The sequence below is a fragment of the Mesoplodon bidens genome (assembly GCF_964165515.1).
Source record: "Mesoplodon bidens genome assembly, chromosome: X".
In the NCBI taxonomy this organism is placed as follows: domain Eukaryota; kingdom Metazoa; phylum Chordata; class Mammalia; order Artiodactyla; family Ziphiidae; genus Mesoplodon; species Mesoplodon bidens.
The window spans coordinates 76,685,517-76,702,474 of record NC_138163.1 but is presented as its reverse complement, the minus strand read 5'-3'; the positions used below and the strand labels follow the sequence as shown (position 1 = coordinate 76,702,474).

The window sequence follows — 16,958 nt, the reverse complement described above, 5'->3', positions numbered from 1 at the left end:
CCACCAGAATATAAGTTTCTTGAGGGAGAAATCTTGTTATTCTTGCTCATTGCTTTATCTCCAGCGCCTACAACCGTGCCTGGAACATAAAATACATATTCTTGAATTAATGAATGCACAAGAACAGAATATCTTCATGTTCTTACCTGTAAAGTCTTACCAAGGCCCATGCAGTGGGCAAGAATGCATCCTGAACCTGGAGACTTCTTTGTTTTTTTTACAGACTCACAGCAGCAATCCCACATAAACTGAACACCTAAAAATGACAGCTTCGTTATGCTCAATTTAAAGACTCAAGTTAAAAAAAAATCTTCCATCGGGACTTCCCTGGTGGCACAGTGGTTAAGACTCACACTCCTAATGCATGGGGCCTGGGTTCGATCCCTGGACAGGGAACTAGATCCCACGTGCATGCCACAACCAAAGTTCGCATGCCACAACTAAGGAGCCAAAGAGCCTCAACTAAGGAGCACGCCTGCCACAACTAAGACTTGGCACAACCAAATAAATATATAAAATAAAATAAGATAAAATAAAATAAAATAAATCTTCCATCATAAACATATCAAAAACATAACCAAAACTTCTAAGCAACAGAATTTTTTAAAAAGAGAGATAAAAATCTCTTAAATGTAAATGAGATTTGTTTTACCCACACACACACACACTAAGGTTAACTAGAAAAAAATGTGAACACAAGCACACAAGAGGGTAACTTTCACTCCTCTAAGCTATCACAGCAGACCTTCTCCATTCCCTGGGATGGTCCAGAGAGACATATGAATAATCTAAAATAGAAACTTTATCCAAAGAGAGAATAGATTCCTATCAAATATACTTTCAGGTTTATTGAGTCAATCAGGAAAAAAAATCCAGGAGATAATTCATCATTTCTCCCTTTATTCAACATTAAAAACTGAACAACAAAGGGGCTTGCTACCTAAGGAGTAGGAACTATAGAACTTCCCTTATGAATTCATTCATATACACAATCAAAACTGACTTAGTGATTCCACTCTGACAAAGCAGAGGATAGGGATAATTTGGTATCTTTCCAAAACCAATGTAGGAGTATTATTAGCAACATACTTGAAAAAGCATTTTTAACTAACTGTACCTCTCCATACCCCATAGCTGCCCTTAGCCAACCACTGCAGATTAGGTGAAATTCACTTGCTATATATACCCATTTGTGAGGGGCACACTTCCCCTTTCATAATACCCATTTTCTTTGCAATTGTCCAGTTTTGTTCTTCTTCATTTGCTTATGCACTCCATAAGGGCAGGGATCATATTTGTTTTACTCACCAGTAGAAGTAACTCCAGTACTTAGCAGAATGTGAGGCACACAGGGGACACCAAATATTGGTAAAATTTAACTAAAAATGCTTTAATCATTTAATAGTTTCTTACCATCTACTTGATGGGGTTTCAATTTGATAACCATATTTCTATGAACCTGCACTAAAGGTTCTTTGGTTTCTTCATCTTCATCTAAAACCAACTTGGTTGTTATTGGACACTTAGTGGGTGAAGCATCTTCAATTTCTATCACCTACAAGAAAGACAATTATAGTTAAGCTCAAAGAAATCTTTCAAGCAATGGTGGAGTATGAGTCTTACTAAGGGAAATTTTGCAAAATACAGACACATCTACTTCCATACCATACATCCAATATTCTGGTTCAGTAAGACCAGGACAGATCACAGGTTTATATGTTTTCCAAAATCAAAAACCTCCACAAGACTTTGAATCACTGTGGTAATGTCGCTAATTTAGCTCATCAGTTCTCACCTTGAACATCTCAACATGTGTTAGGCAGAAATGTGACAAAAGTAGCACTCTAAATTAATCCATGGCACCACCATTAAAATTTGAATAGACACATGGCTCCCCAAAAGGGATTTTTCTATTCTTCTACAGGACATGTGAAAATGTGCAAGGGCACTTATGGTTATCACAATGACTGGTTAGGACTGATATTTAATGTAGGCAGAGGGGAAGGTAAATATAAATGTTCTACAATGTGAAAGACAGTCCCAAACAAGAACTGTCCCACCCAAGATTCCAGAAGACTCCCATTGAAAAACACAGTAAATATGTGTTGTGAAAGGGAAAAACTTTCAGAAACACTGATTTGAGAACCTCAGGCTTGAAAGCATGATAAGAACATATAATACCCTCTAAATGCAAAAGGGAAACAATTACCTCAAGTTTCTTATTTGAAAGAAAACTTAAATAGATATAAATACATATGAATACATGTATCTGTATATATTTTTTGCTTTCTTATCCCAATGTCTATCCATTACGTAGTATACTCAAGAACTGTATAAGCTAGGTACAAGTGTTGCCATTTTAAAATGAAAAAAAAAAATGAGGGACTGAGAAGTTAAATAACTTACACAAGGTCATACAACTATTAAGTATCACAACACTAAGAATTATACCCAGAGGATTAGGCTCCAGAGTCCATGCTCTTAACCACTATGCATTACTACTTTAATAAATGAAATGCTTGTATAAACAGGTTTATGGTTCCATGACAATCAATAAAGATTCATGATTTTAAACTGTAGACATTGTGATGCTTAAGGATAAAATATCAGCCGGTATTCGTTTCCTTATTTAGAACTGTAACTAGAAATGAATGGATTATTTGATACTCACTACTGAAATTTTCAAACATAAACAAAAGTAAACAGTAGCATAATGAGCCCCGTTACCCATTATTCCACCTCAAAAATTATCAACTTCTGGCCAGTTCTGTTTCACTGACAGTCTCCCACCCGTTCTCCAACTCCTTTGATTCCATAAATGATTTTGAAGCAATCCCAAGCAAGCCTGTTATTTCATCTGTAAGTGTTTTAGAATGTCTCTTTAAAAGGACACTCTCTCTTTTTAAAATCATAACTACAGTACCATTATTGCATGTAAAAATATTAAATAAGTCACAAATTTGTAATAAAACACCTGGATAGATACTTCACTTATATAAAACCGAAATTATATACAAATTAAGATTAATACTAGGAGAAAGTGTGGTGTAGTATAAATAGCACAGGCCGTTTAGATCCCAGCTCCATTTCAACAAGTTACTTAAACCCTCTTAGCTTCAGTTTCTCCATGTGCAAAGTAGGAAAGATTATAAACAACCCTCATGGGGTTGTTGCAGAGATTAAATAAGGCAAAGAATACAAAGTATTAGGCATAGACTAAGTATTCACTAAATTTTTATTGTGTTCTAGCTAGATGTGTCCCAGCTTCATATTGCTGGGGCAAAGCCTTTAGCCAAAATGTAAAATTCTCTGAATGTCTTGTCCTATTTGCAAGGTGTGGTAGGCAGAATCCTAAAATGGCCTCCAAGATTCCCACCCTCTGGTATAATCCCATCCCCTTGAGTGTGACTGAGATATGTAACTATGATGAGATATCATTCCCATAATTGGGCCACTAATCAGCTGGGTTTGGTTTAATCAAAAGGGACATTCTCCTAGGTGAGCCAGACCTAATCAAGGTAAGCTCTTTAAAAGACCAAAGGGTAAGAGATGTTCTCTTCTGGTCTCCAAGACAAGCAAACTGACATACTGTGGAGAGAAGTCTCTAGTAGCTAAGGACCTCACTGCTACAATCACAAGGAACTGGATTCTGCCAATATGTGAGCTAGAAAACAACAAAGTCTTAGATGAAAATTGCAGCTCTGGCTAACATCTTAATTTCAGCTTGGTGAGACACTGAGCAGACGACCCAGTAGACCACGATCAGCTAAGCCACTCTCAAATTCCTGACTTATAGAACTGTGAGATAATAACTTTGTCTTGTTTTAAGCTAAGCTTGTGGTAATTTTTTAATGCACAGGAGTAAGCTAATATACAAGGCTTTAAGAATTTTGAACCATATGTTCATAAGTGATATTTTAGCTATTAAGCACTATCTTCAGGATTGGAGATTAGTGAATCTTCATCCTGAATGGAGGAGAAGACAATTTATTAAAAAACTGTCTACTTATTAGTGACTAAGTGCATGTGTTTATGCAATTAAGGTACAATTTAATTAAAGTTTATATAACTAATAATAGTAATGAAATGGAGAATTTACAACAAATGATAAATTAAGCTATAGCAAAGAATAATAAATAAGGACATGAAATGTATCCCACATCTGAATTGAAAAAGGAAAAGAAAAAATGAAAACAAAACCATTTAAGCAACATACTGAAAAGGCTGAGCCCCATTTCTGCTGATGGAGATTCAGGATCACAATGCATGATGGAGTACTAGGGACCAAATTTACCCTCCTGCTGTAATCAATTAGAAAAGTAGACAAAATATACAAAACTAACGTTTTTGGACTTTGAATAACAGGCACCAGCAGGACACTGATACCTGAGAGAAGCAAAACCAACAAGGAGGGCCCTATTCCCCCTTGACTGCTGCCTGAAGGCACATTCCAGAATCGAGGGTATCCAAAGCAGAACACTGGAGTTGTGCTGAGCTGGGGAGACAGAGGTCAAGCTGAGATGGCTAGAAAAACTACAGAGAGAAACTACAGAGAGAAAAGGACTATACAAAAAGACCTCCAGAAATCAAAATGGGAGTCACTGTCTTAACTGAATATTAAAATGCACATGAGGAGTAAAACTCCACAAAGTCAGACAAAGTGTGACCAAGAAGTTGTGAGCTAAATAGTTCCCAATGATCATATAGATCTGGAAGGCATTCAATTTCAAACAAGGTAGAGCATACTCTTCATGCATAACACAGGGCATTCAGCAGAGACCAGAGAAAGGCCATCTTTAAAATGGTAGGACAGTTTTATGGTATTTTTACTTGTCCTTACCCCACTACCTCCTAGTGAGGTGATGGTCTTATTCTTGAAGCAGAAGCAGCCTGGTTGACAGTTTCCTCCCTCAAACTAGAGGGAGCACAGCAGAAATTATTTGCAAATTATTGTATATATCTATTATAACCTGCCTGGGGATAACCAAAGGAATGACATAAAACTCTTATCATTGTTTCACCTAACTTGAAACTCTGATGGGAAAAAACAGAAAAAAAATGCTTAAAAAAAAAGCTACAAGGCAACTATAAACCCACAGATGTCACGGCCAAGACATTATAGGTGGAGACATACAACTGACCACCTAAGGCCCAGAGACGAAGCTAGGATGAGACTCTTGGAATTTAGGACATTCAAAACCAGCAAAATAGACAGAAGAATTATAAGACCAAGTGTACGCCCAGGTAAGAAACATGCTCAGAAAAAACCTGAAAAGACCTTAAGTTTTAACCTCAAAGTGATCCTTTAGCTTCATTGCAAATCTAGTTAAGTACTGAAGGAGTGCCCCAGTACAGAGCCAATCTACAAAGACTGGAAAAGATCAGGCATTCAAGGAAATCTCTTTCAAAACATTAACAGAACATTAGTGAAAGGAAAAGAGCATTCAGTAATGATGCAAAACAATAAACAAACTTTGCAAAAATAAATGGGGAGAGTCTCATATCAGTCAGACTATGACAACTAAAGAAAAAAAAATACAGCAAATCCTTGGGAAGGGAGAGAACTTAATTTCCAGAGTTACTGCATTATAATAGCCAAATGCCCAATATGCAATTTAAAAAACCCCACAAACCAAACAATGAAACAGGAAAACACGGCCCATTCAAAAAAACAAGACAACAGAAACCATCCCTGATAAGTCCCCAACAATGGACTTATTAGACAAAGACATTAAAGTAACTGTCTTAAAATATGTTCAAAAACCCAAAGGAAACTGTGGACAATCTAAAGGAAATCAGGAAAACAATGTAGACACAAAATGGGACTATCAACAAAGAAGTAGAAATTACAAAAAGGAGTCAAACAGAAAATCTGGAACTGCAAAAGGCAATAAATAAAATTAAAAATTCAAAAAGGATTCAGATATGAGCAGGCAGAAAATTATCAAACATGAAGATGTCAACTGGAATTATCAAGTCTAAGGAGCAGAAAGAAAAAAGAATTGAGAAAACTGAGAGACCGAGGGACTTGTAGGACATCATCAAGCAGATCAATATATACATTATGAGAGTCTAAGAAGAAGAAAAATAGGGGCAGAAAGGTTATTTGAGGAAATAATGGCCAAAGCTCCCCAAATTTGAGTAAAGACCAGGATCTACAAATCCAAGAAGCACAACAAACTTGAAGTGAGATAAACTAAGAGACCCAGACCAAGCACATTATAATCAGAACTTCAAAGTACAAAGAAAGAGAGAATCTTGAAAGTAGAAAGAGAGAATTGACTTGTCACATACAGGGATCATAAATAACATTATCAGCTTATTTCTCATCAGAAACTTGAAGGCCAAAAGGCAGTGCAATAATATATTTTAAAGTATTGAAAGAAAACAACTGTCAGCTGAGAATTTTATATCAAACAAAAGTATCCTTCAAAATAGAGGGAGAAATCAAGACATTCCTAAACTGAGAGAGTTCATTAAAAATAGACCTACCCTACAAGAAATGCTAAAGGGAAGCCTCCAGGTTGAAATGAAAAAAATGCTATATAGTAACTCAAAGATGTATAAAGAACTAAAGATGTATGGAAAAGATACACAGTCAAATATAAAACCCAGTATTATTGTAATTTTGGTTTGTAACTCCAGGTTTACTTTCTATAGGATTTAAAAGACAAAACCGTAAAAAGTAATTATAAATATATGTTATTGGGGCATAAAATGTATAGAAACAAAATCTGTGACATGAATTATATACAGGGGGGAATGGGGCTGTAAAAGACTATGATTTATGTGCATGACTGAGGTCAAGTTCATTCAATTTAAACTACATCATTATGACTTTAGGATGTTATATGTAATCCCATGTTAACCACAAAGAAAATATCTACATATGATACACAAAAGAAAATGAGATGGGAATCAAAATGTGTCACTGCAAAAAATGAAATAAACAAACCAAAAAAAGGGAAGCAATGGAGGAAATGATGAGCAAAAAAGCATTAAGACATAAAATATAGCATAATGGAGTAAGTAAATCCTTACTCATCAGTACTTACTTAAAATATAATGGATTAAACCCCCAATCAAAAGGCACAGAATGCTAAAATTGATTTAAAATGATCCAAATATTGGTTGTCTACAAAAGACTCACTTTAGATTAGAAGACACAAATAGGGCTTCCTTGGTGGCGCAGTGGTTGGGGGTCTGCCTGCCGACGCAGGGGACACGGGTTCGGGCCCTGGTCTGGGAGGATCCCGCATGCCGCGGAGCGGCTGGGCCCGTGAGCCACAACTGCTGAGCCTGCATGTCTGGAGCCTGTGCTCTGCGGCGGGATAGGCCGCAACAGTGAGAGGCAAATGCACCGCAATGAAGAGTGGCCCCCACTTGGCACAACTGGAGAAAGCCCTCACGCAGAAACGAAGACCCAACACAGCCATAAATAAATAAATAAATAAATTTTTTAAAAAAGACACAAATAGGTTGAAAGTGAAAGAATGGTAAAAGATATTCCATGTAAACAGCAACTAAGAAGGCTGGGATGGCTATATAAACATCAGACAAATAGACTTTAAGTCAAAAACAATTACAAAAGGCAAAATATATATATATTAATAGATGAGTAAATTAATCAAAAAGATATAACAATCATAAACATAAATGCACCCAAAACAGAGTCCCACATTATATGAAGCAAACACTGACAGAATTGAAAGGAGAAATAGGCTGTTCTACAACAATAGTTTGGAGACATCACACCCTACTTTCAATAATGCATAGAACAAGCCAACTAAAGATCAACAGGGAAACACAGAACTTGAACAACCCTGTAAACCAATTAGCCCTAACACACAGAACACTCTGCTCAACAACAGCAGAGTACGAATTTTCCCAACTGCACATGGAACTTCTCAAGGACAGACTACATGTTAGGGCACAAAACAAGCCTTAATAAATTTTAGAAGATTAAAATCTAAAAATCAACTATACTTCAATTAAAAAAATAAATAAAATGAAAGGTTTTACTGACCTCTTAAAAAATAAGTAAATAAATAAAATCATAAAAAACTATCTTCTCCAATCACAGTGGAATGAAACTAGAAATCAATAACAAAAGGACAATGGGAAAAATGCAAATATGCATAAATTAAACAAGATACTCTTAAATAACCAATAGGCCAAATAAGAAACCACAAGGGACATTAGAAAATACCTTCAGACAAATTAAAATGAAAACACAAAATACTAAAACCTGTGGGATTCAGCAAATGAAGTGCTAAGTGGGGAATGTATAGTGGTAAACATACACATTAAAAAGGAAATAAGATCACAGATTGAGAACTTAACTTTACACCGTAAAGAAGTAGAAAAAGAGGAGCAAACTAAACCCAAGCTAGCAGGTGGAAGGAAATAACATGGATTAGAGCAGACAGAAATAAAACAGACACTAGAAAGAGAAAATCAACAAAATCAAAAGTTGGTTCTTTGAAATGAATAAAATTCACAAATCTTTAGTTAGAATGAGTACGACAAAAAGATAGAGGATTCAAATTATTAAAATCTAAAATAAAGGTGATGACATTACTAGCAATTTTACAGAAATAAAAATAATTATGAAAGAATACTATGAACAACTATACAACAAAATGGGTAACATAGATGAAATGGAAAAATCCCTAGAAACACAAACCACCAGATCAGACCCATGAAGAAAACAAAATCTGAACAGACTGCTAAACTAGTTAAGAACACTGAATCAGTAATCAAACTTCCAACAAAGAGAAAAGCCTAGGGCCAGATGGACTTGCCTGGTGAATTTTACCAAACATTTAAGAAATAATTAATGACAATTTTTCTGAAACTCTTCTAGAAAACTGAAGATGAGGGAATATTTTCTAATTCATTCAGTGAGACCAGCATTACCCTGATTCAAAATTCAGACAAATAAACTATATGAAAACTACAGATTCTCTATTAATATAGATTCAAAACTCCTCCACAAACTACCAGCAAACCAAATTCAACAGCATATTAACAGGATTATACAAAATGGCAAAGAAAGAAACTGTCATGACAAAGGATTTGGCAATGATGTCTTAAATAAAACATCAAAAGAACAGGCAATGAAAGAAAAAAATTGATAAATTGGACTTCATCAAAATTTCACACTTTTATGCAAAGTATACTTACCAATAGAATTAAAGATAATCCACAAAATGGGGGAATATATTTGCAAATTACATATATGATAAGAGACTGATATCCAGAATATATAAAGAACCCCTACAATACAACAATAACAAAAAAAAGCACAATTTAAAAATGTGCAAAGGACTTGAATAGACACTTCTCCAAAAATATACAAATGGTCAATATGCATATGAAAAGATGATCAACATCATTAGTCATTAAGGAAATGCAAATCAAAACCGTAATGAAATACCACTTCACAATCATTAGGTTGGCTATTACAAAAGGGGGGGAGGGGAAGAGAAGAAAGAAGAGAAAAGAAAAAGAAAATAAATATTGTAAAGATATAGAGAAATTGGAACCTGTATGCACTGCTGGTGGAAATATAAAATGGTGCAGCTGTTGTGGAAAACACTGTGGTTATTCCTCAAAAAATACATCAATAATTACCATATGTTCCACCATTCCACTTCTGTATATATACCCAGAAGACTGGAAAGCAGGAACTTGAAGAGATATTTGTATATCCATGTTCAGAGCACCATTATTCACAGAAGCCAAAAAGTGGAAGACACCTAAGTATCCATCAACGGATAAATGAATAAACAAAATGTTGTATATGCACAGAATATACTGTCCATCCTTAAAAACAAATTAAATTCTGATAGTTGATATAACATGAATGAATCTTCAAAACATTCTGCCATGTGAAATAAGACAGACAGAAAAGGACAAATACTGAATGATTCCACTCATATGAGGTACCTAGAATAGCCAAATTCATAGAGACAGAAAGTAGAAGAGAGGTTACAAGAGACTAGGGAGAAGAGGGAATGGGAATTTATTGTTAAATGGGTACACAGTTTCTGTTTAGGATAATGAAAAAGTCATGAAAAAGGATGGTGATGATGGTTACACAACATGTATTTCACTGAACTGTGTACTTAAAAATAGTTAAAATAGTAAGAAATTTTTAAAAAGAACCCAAAGAAGCACAAACAAAAGAAGTCATGCCAATATGTAACAGGATACTCCAATTTAGTGAAAACGTTGGAACAACCTAACTGTACCTCAAAAGAAGACTTGGGGAGGGGAGGATTGACAGTGGTATATCCATTCAACAGATAAGCTGTTTCACAGTTAAGAGCAGACACAACCTAGGGAGGACAGAACACTCTCAAAACATTAAGTAAAAGGAAAAAAGGCAAGCTGAAGAAAACCACAAAAATACATACAGTAGATGGGTGCATTCCATGGTATGTCAAAAGCAAATGTACACTTAAGATTGGTATATTTCACTCAAAATAAATTTTACATAAAAAGAAAAATTTTAAATAAATATGAATTCTAGCTAATGACATGCAAACTAAAGCATTAAGGTTAAGTGAAATGATGTCTGCAATTGACATTGAAATGCATAAAAAATATAATGATGGATAGAGAAATTAGTAGATAAATAGGAATGTAACAAACCAAGTATAGTAAAATGTTAACAGAAAATCTAGGACCTGAGTTTATGGGAAATCACTGTGAAATTCTGTAAACCTTGCAGTACGTTGGAACTTTTCATAGTAAAATGCTTGAAAAGAAAGATGGTGTGACTATACTATCATCACATAGAGTAGATTTCAGATGGTGAAAAATCACCAGAGGTAAAAGGGACATTACTCATTGATAATGGGTCAATTCACAAGAAAGGCATAACAATCTTACATGTACATGTACCTAATAACAAACTATAAGCAAAAAACTGAGAGAAGTGCAATGAGAAAATGACAAATCGACAATTATAGCTAGAGACCTCAACACTGCTCTCTCAATATGAGACAAAATATCATTAAGGATAAACAGGACCTGGGACTTCCCTGGTGGTCCAGTGGATAAGACTCCACGCTCCCAATGCAGTGGGCCCGGGTTCGACCCCTGGTCGGGGAAATAGATCCAACATGCATGCCACAACTAAGAGTTCGCCTGCTGCAACTAAGACTCTGCATACCGTAACTAAGAAGTCCACATGCTGCAAATTAAGAGTCCGCGTGTTGCAACTAAGACTCCATATGCTGCAACTAAAAAAAAAGATCCCACATGCCACAACTGAGACCTGGCGCAGCCTAAATAAACATTTTTGTAAGTGTTAACTTAAAAAAAAAACAAAAGGATATACAGGACCTGAATGTAATAAACCATCATAACCTAATTGAAATTTATAGAATATTTCACCCCACAACGGCAGAATATATACATGGAACGTTCAAAAAGATACATCATTTTCTGGGTCATAAGAAATATAGAAATGATCTGAACAGAGTAAAAGGAAAACACAAAACATCAAAATTCATACACTGCAGCATTTAAAACAGTATGCAGAGTGGGGAACTTTATACCTTTAAATGTATATATTAAAAAAGGAGCAAGATCCAAAATTCACCTTAAGTAGCTGGTAAAAAAGCAAATTAAACCTGAAGAAAGAGTGATAACATAAAAGTAGAATGGAAACCAATGAATTAGAAAAAGGTGAAACCAATGAATTAGAAAAAGTTGAAAACAATAGAGGAAATTAAATCCAAAGCTGGTATTTTTGAAAAGATAGTAAAATTGCTAAACCTCTAGAGACTAATCAAGAAAAAAAAGACAAATTATCAATAACACAAATGAAAGATGAGATATCATGACAGTGCCTACAAAAACAAAAAATAAGGGAATACTGTGAACAAATTTACATCAATAAATTAGACTACATAAATGAAATGGAGAAATTCCTTAAAGACAAAATTTACCAAAACAGACCTAAGGAGAAACAGATAAGTCTAAATAGCCCTACATTTATTAAAGTAACTGAATCTGTTTAAAATTTTCTAAAAACTCAGGAAACATCAGACCAATAGCTTCACTGGAGAATTCTATCAAACATTTAAGAATGAAATAATATCTATCTTACAAACATTCTTTTAAGAAGACAGAGGAGGGCTTCCCTGGTGGTGCAGTGGTTGAGATTCTGCCTGCTGATGCAGGGGACACGGGTTCGTGCCCTGGTCCAGGAAGATCCCACATGCCACGGAGTGGCTAGGCCCGTGAGCCATGGCTGCTGAGCCTGCGCGTCCGGAGCCTGTGCTCCGCAACGGGAGAGGCCACAACAGTGAGAGGTCCGTGTACCGCAAAAAAAAAAAAAAAAAAAAAAAAAAAAAAACAGAAGAGATAGAGCACTTCCCTACTCATTTTACATGAGAACAGTATTACTGTGATAGCAAAAACAGAAAGATATTACAAGAAAAGGAATTTACAAACCAACATGTCTCCTTAACAGTGAGGTAAAACTCCTGTTGAAACAATATAGCAAAAGAAATACAACAATATATAAAAAGAGTAATATACCATGACCAAGCAAGGCTTATTCTAGCAATGCAAGACTAATTTTCTAGATCACCATATACATTAAAAAGCATTTGACAGCTTCCCTGGTGGTACAGTGGTTATGAATCCACCTGCCAATGCAGGGGACACAGGTTAAGCCCTGGTCTGGGAAGATCCCACATGCTGCAGAGCAACTAAGCCCATGGGCCACAATTACTGAGCCTGCGCTCTAGGGCCTGTGAGCCACAACTACTGAGCCTGCGTGCCCTAGACCCCGCTCTGCAACAAGAGAAGCCACCGCAATGAGAAGCCCACACACAGCAACGAAGAGTAGCCCCCGCTCACTGCAACTAGAGAAAGCCTGCGCACAGCAACGAAGACCCAACACAGCCAAAAAAAAAGAAAGAAAGAAATTTATAAAAAGAAAAGCATTTGAAAAAATTAACTATCCTTTTATAATTTAAAAACAGAAATGAACAATAAATTTGAAAGAAATTAATAAAATGGTTTCTGTGTATAGACAACATGACTGAATATGTAGAAAATCCTCAGGAATCTACAAAAAAAGCTACCTGAACTCGTAAGAGAATTTGGCAAGGTCACAGAACACAAGGTCTTTAAATCACTTGAAATTTCATTTACCATGACATCAGAAAATATAAATTACTTAGGGATAAATTTAGCAAAATATGTGCTAGGTTTGTATAATGAAAAGCATAAAACATTGCTAAGAGAAATAAAAGGAGCACTAAATAAATGGAGAAATATACTATATTTATGCAACAGTAAACAAAATACTGTTAAGATGTCACTAATCTAAATATCCAACACAATCCCAATAAAAGTTCCAGGAAGATTCTTGTTAAAAATTGACAATAGGATACTAAACAATATGCAAATAATTGAGTAGAGCCAAAACAACTCTAAAAAAGTAGAACAGGGCTTCCCTGGTGGAGCAGTGGTTAAGAATCCGCCTGCCAAGGCAGGGGACACGGGTTCGAGCCCTGGTCCGAGAAGATCCCACATGCTGCAGAGCAACTAAGCCCATGCACCACAACTACTGAGCCTGTGCTCTAGAGCCCGTGAGCCACGACTACTGAGCCCATGTGCCACAACTACTGAAGCCCACACGCCTAGAGCCCCTGCTCCGCAATGAGAGAAGCCACCACAATGAGAAGCCCGCACACTGCAACGAAGAGTAGCCCCCATTCACCGCAACTAGAGAAAGCCCGCGCGCAGCAATGAAGACCCAACACAGCCATAAATAAATATATAAATAAAAGTTTTAAAAAATAAATAAAAAAGTAGGACAAAATTGTAGAAGTTACAGTATCTGATTTCAAGACTTACTATAAGGTTACAGTAATCAAGACAGTGTGGTATTAGCTTAAGGATAAACATAAAAATAAGTATCCAAATTCAACACAGTATGTAGTGAGACTTTCTTAGGATCCTGATTCACACCAACTATTTTCAAAACCACTATTATGTTTGTGAGGAAAATGAAATTATTTTGAATTTTAACTGGATATTTGATGATATTATGGAATTATTGTTAAAGTTTAAGTGTAATAATGGCACTGTGGTAATGTTTAAAATGTCCTTATCTTTCAACAATATATTCTGAACTATATATAAGCAAAATGATATGATTTCCGAGACTTCTCCAAAATAATCTGAAGGCAAAAGAATAGATTAAACAAAACTGGCCATGTGCTAGTAACTGTTGGAGCTGGGTAATGGATACATGGAGATTTATAACACTATTCCTTCTGCCTGTACCTGTGCTTAAAATTTTTTACAAGAAAAAGTTTATTCAAAAAATTGAAATGTTTTATGGATTTAAGCAATAACCTCTTAACATTTTTCTACTTCAAATAAAACACAATCACTCTGGTGATCAAGAATCTCAACTCTTTCCTGTACCTAATTCATATAACCTAATGAAGATTTATTAGTTGCATAAAATATTGCTAATAGGAAAAAGTAACTGTAACTAAAAATCTGTGGTTGATTACAACATCCTATTCTTGAAATACTGAAGTATATCTATGAATCTATGAAGGTCATATTTAAAAAAAAAGCATAAATAAAAATTGGTTTACCTCTCTCAATTTTTCTCGCTCACGTTCCCGCTCAGCAATACGCTTTCGCCTCTCTTCCTCTTCCTTAAGAGCATTTTGTGTTTCTGTTCTTAGTTTATCATCTTTAAGAATCTTTCGAATTTTCTTTCTGCCTTTTCCAGGAGACTTGGAATCATCATTTTCATCTTCTTCTTCTTCGTCGTCTTCATCTTCTTCTTTATCATCTTCTTCAGAATTACTCTATGGAATTTAAATGATCAAAGGTTAATACTATAAAGTTTTCTAATTTGTCCACTTGATATTCCAATTAACATACCAAGAAAAGGTGGAAGAAATGTACTGAAAAGCTTCAGAATTATACTTTGTAATATAGAAGAGTATTAAAAAACAACCCTAAAAAGGGGACAAAGGACTGAACAGACATTTCTCCAAAGGAGACATAGAAATGTCCAATAAGCACATAAAAAGATATTCAACATCACTTGTCATTAGGGAAATTTAAATCAAAACCACAAATGAGGGCCTCCCTGGTGGCGCAGTGGTTGAGAGTCCGCCTGCCGATGCAGGGGATACGGGTTCGTGCCCCGGTCTGGGAGGATCCCATATGCCGCGGAGCGGCTGGGCCCGTGAGCTATGGCCGCTGGGCCTGCGCATCCGGAGCCTGTGCTCCGCAACGGGAGAGGCCACAAGAGTGAGAGGCCCGCATACCGCAGAAAGAAAAAAAAAAAAAAAAAAAAAACACAAATGAGATACTAACTCACACCCATTAGGATGGCTATTAAAAAAAACAGAAAATAAAAAGTGTTGGTGAGGATGTAGAAAAACTGGAAGGCTGGTGCATTGGGAAAACAGTGTGGCAGTTCCTCAAAAAGTTAAACACAAAATTACCATATGATCCAGCAATTCCACTTCTCAGATTATAACCGAAACAATTAAAAGCAGGGACTCGCCCGCATTCACAGCAGCATATTCAAAATAGCCAAAGGTAGAAACAACCCAAACATCCATCAACAGATGAATGGATAAACACAAAGTGATATACACATACAATGGAATACTATCCAGCCATAAAAAGAAAGGAAATTCTGACACATGCTACAACGTGGATGAACTGTGGAAACATTATGTCAATGAAAGAAGCCAGACAGAAAAGGACAAATACTGTGTGATTCCATTTGTATGAGATACCTAAAACAGGCAAATTCATAGACACAGAAATTAGAATTAGATGTTATGAGGGGCTGCAGATAGGTGGGAATCGGAGTTACCATTTAAGGGGTACAGAGTTCCCAATTATGAATGTAATTAAGGCCACTGAATTGCATGTTAGAAATGGTTAAAAGGTTCATTAAAAAAATGAACTCCCCCCAAAAGAGAATAGGATTGACAAAACATTACAGAGAACTTGTACTCCAAATAATTCTGCTTATATATTATACAAGAAACTTAAATTGACTGACTTCACTGGTAAAAGAAATTTAATCACATATGAGTCATTATGTTTTATGTCTTCAGACAGAATACTTCACATCAAGTCTATAGCCCTAAGAATGTAAATAATGAATTAGAACAGCTTAAAACTTCCATTAGATTCAGTTAAGGAAAAGAAAAAAATTGGTAATATATCAAAGTTAATACTTCTGCATATTTATACATTCAGTAAGTCAATTCTTCCACAAAATTTAAAATGTAAATAAATGAGTAGAATTTAACTAATGAATGGAATGCAGAAGATGTAATAACATATTTACTATGGTCTACTGTACCAGTTATAATTCCAAGCACACACAGTAAATCTCATTATTTACTACCTTGTTTTCACTGGATGAATCTTCTTGAACCTTGATGCGTCGCCTTTTCTTTTTCTGTTTATAACTTCGCTGATTTTCTTCCAACTCTGCTTTCTTTGCAGACCTAAAGAATATTTAAAATACAAAATAAAATACTTCACGATGAATTTCCTTAAGTAAATTATGAACTATTTTAGAACTGCTTTACCTGTGTGTACATTCCTAAAAAAGATAAAGGAAAAAACAAAGAGCCAAAAAAAAACTTCACTAGGTTCAAAAAGGAGAACCCTTAATTTGAAATCCAGTGATCAAAAAAATAAAGATTAAAAAAATCAAACAGATATCCAATCGACATTTTAAGTTATTCAAGGGGAAGGTTTAGCATATGAGTAATAAGATGGATGGAGGGCCTTTAGAAATATAAATGGCCAATATACACATGAAAAATATTCACCATCTCTTTAAATTAAAAAAAAAACAGATTACAAAACTTAGATATGATTTTCTTCATATCAGCTCACACAAATTAAAACAAAAACAGTAACAA

General features: G+C 35.3%; 1 protein-coding gene across 7 annotated transcripts in view; it reads right to left on the bottom strand.

Annotated features, from left to right (window-relative positions):
* Positions 1-16,958, bottom strand: part of ATRX (ATRX chromatin remodeler) — a 237,956-nt gene that overhangs the window by 107,140 nt on the left and 113,858 nt on the right. For all 7 annotated transcript variants that reach the window (XM_081222784.1, XM_081222780.1, XM_081222782.1 and 4 more), the window contains 4 exons: positions 16,433-16,535; positions 14,643-14,861; positions 1,414-1,555; positions 147-256 (listed from right to left, as the gene is read on the bottom strand). In XM_081222784.1, coding sequence (XP_081078910.1) covers positions 147-256; positions 1,414-1,555; positions 14,643-14,861; positions 16,433-16,535 — 574 coding nt within the window. The remainder of the gene's footprint in view (positions 1-146; positions 257-1,413; positions 1,556-14,642; positions 14,862-16,432; positions 16,536-16,958) is intronic.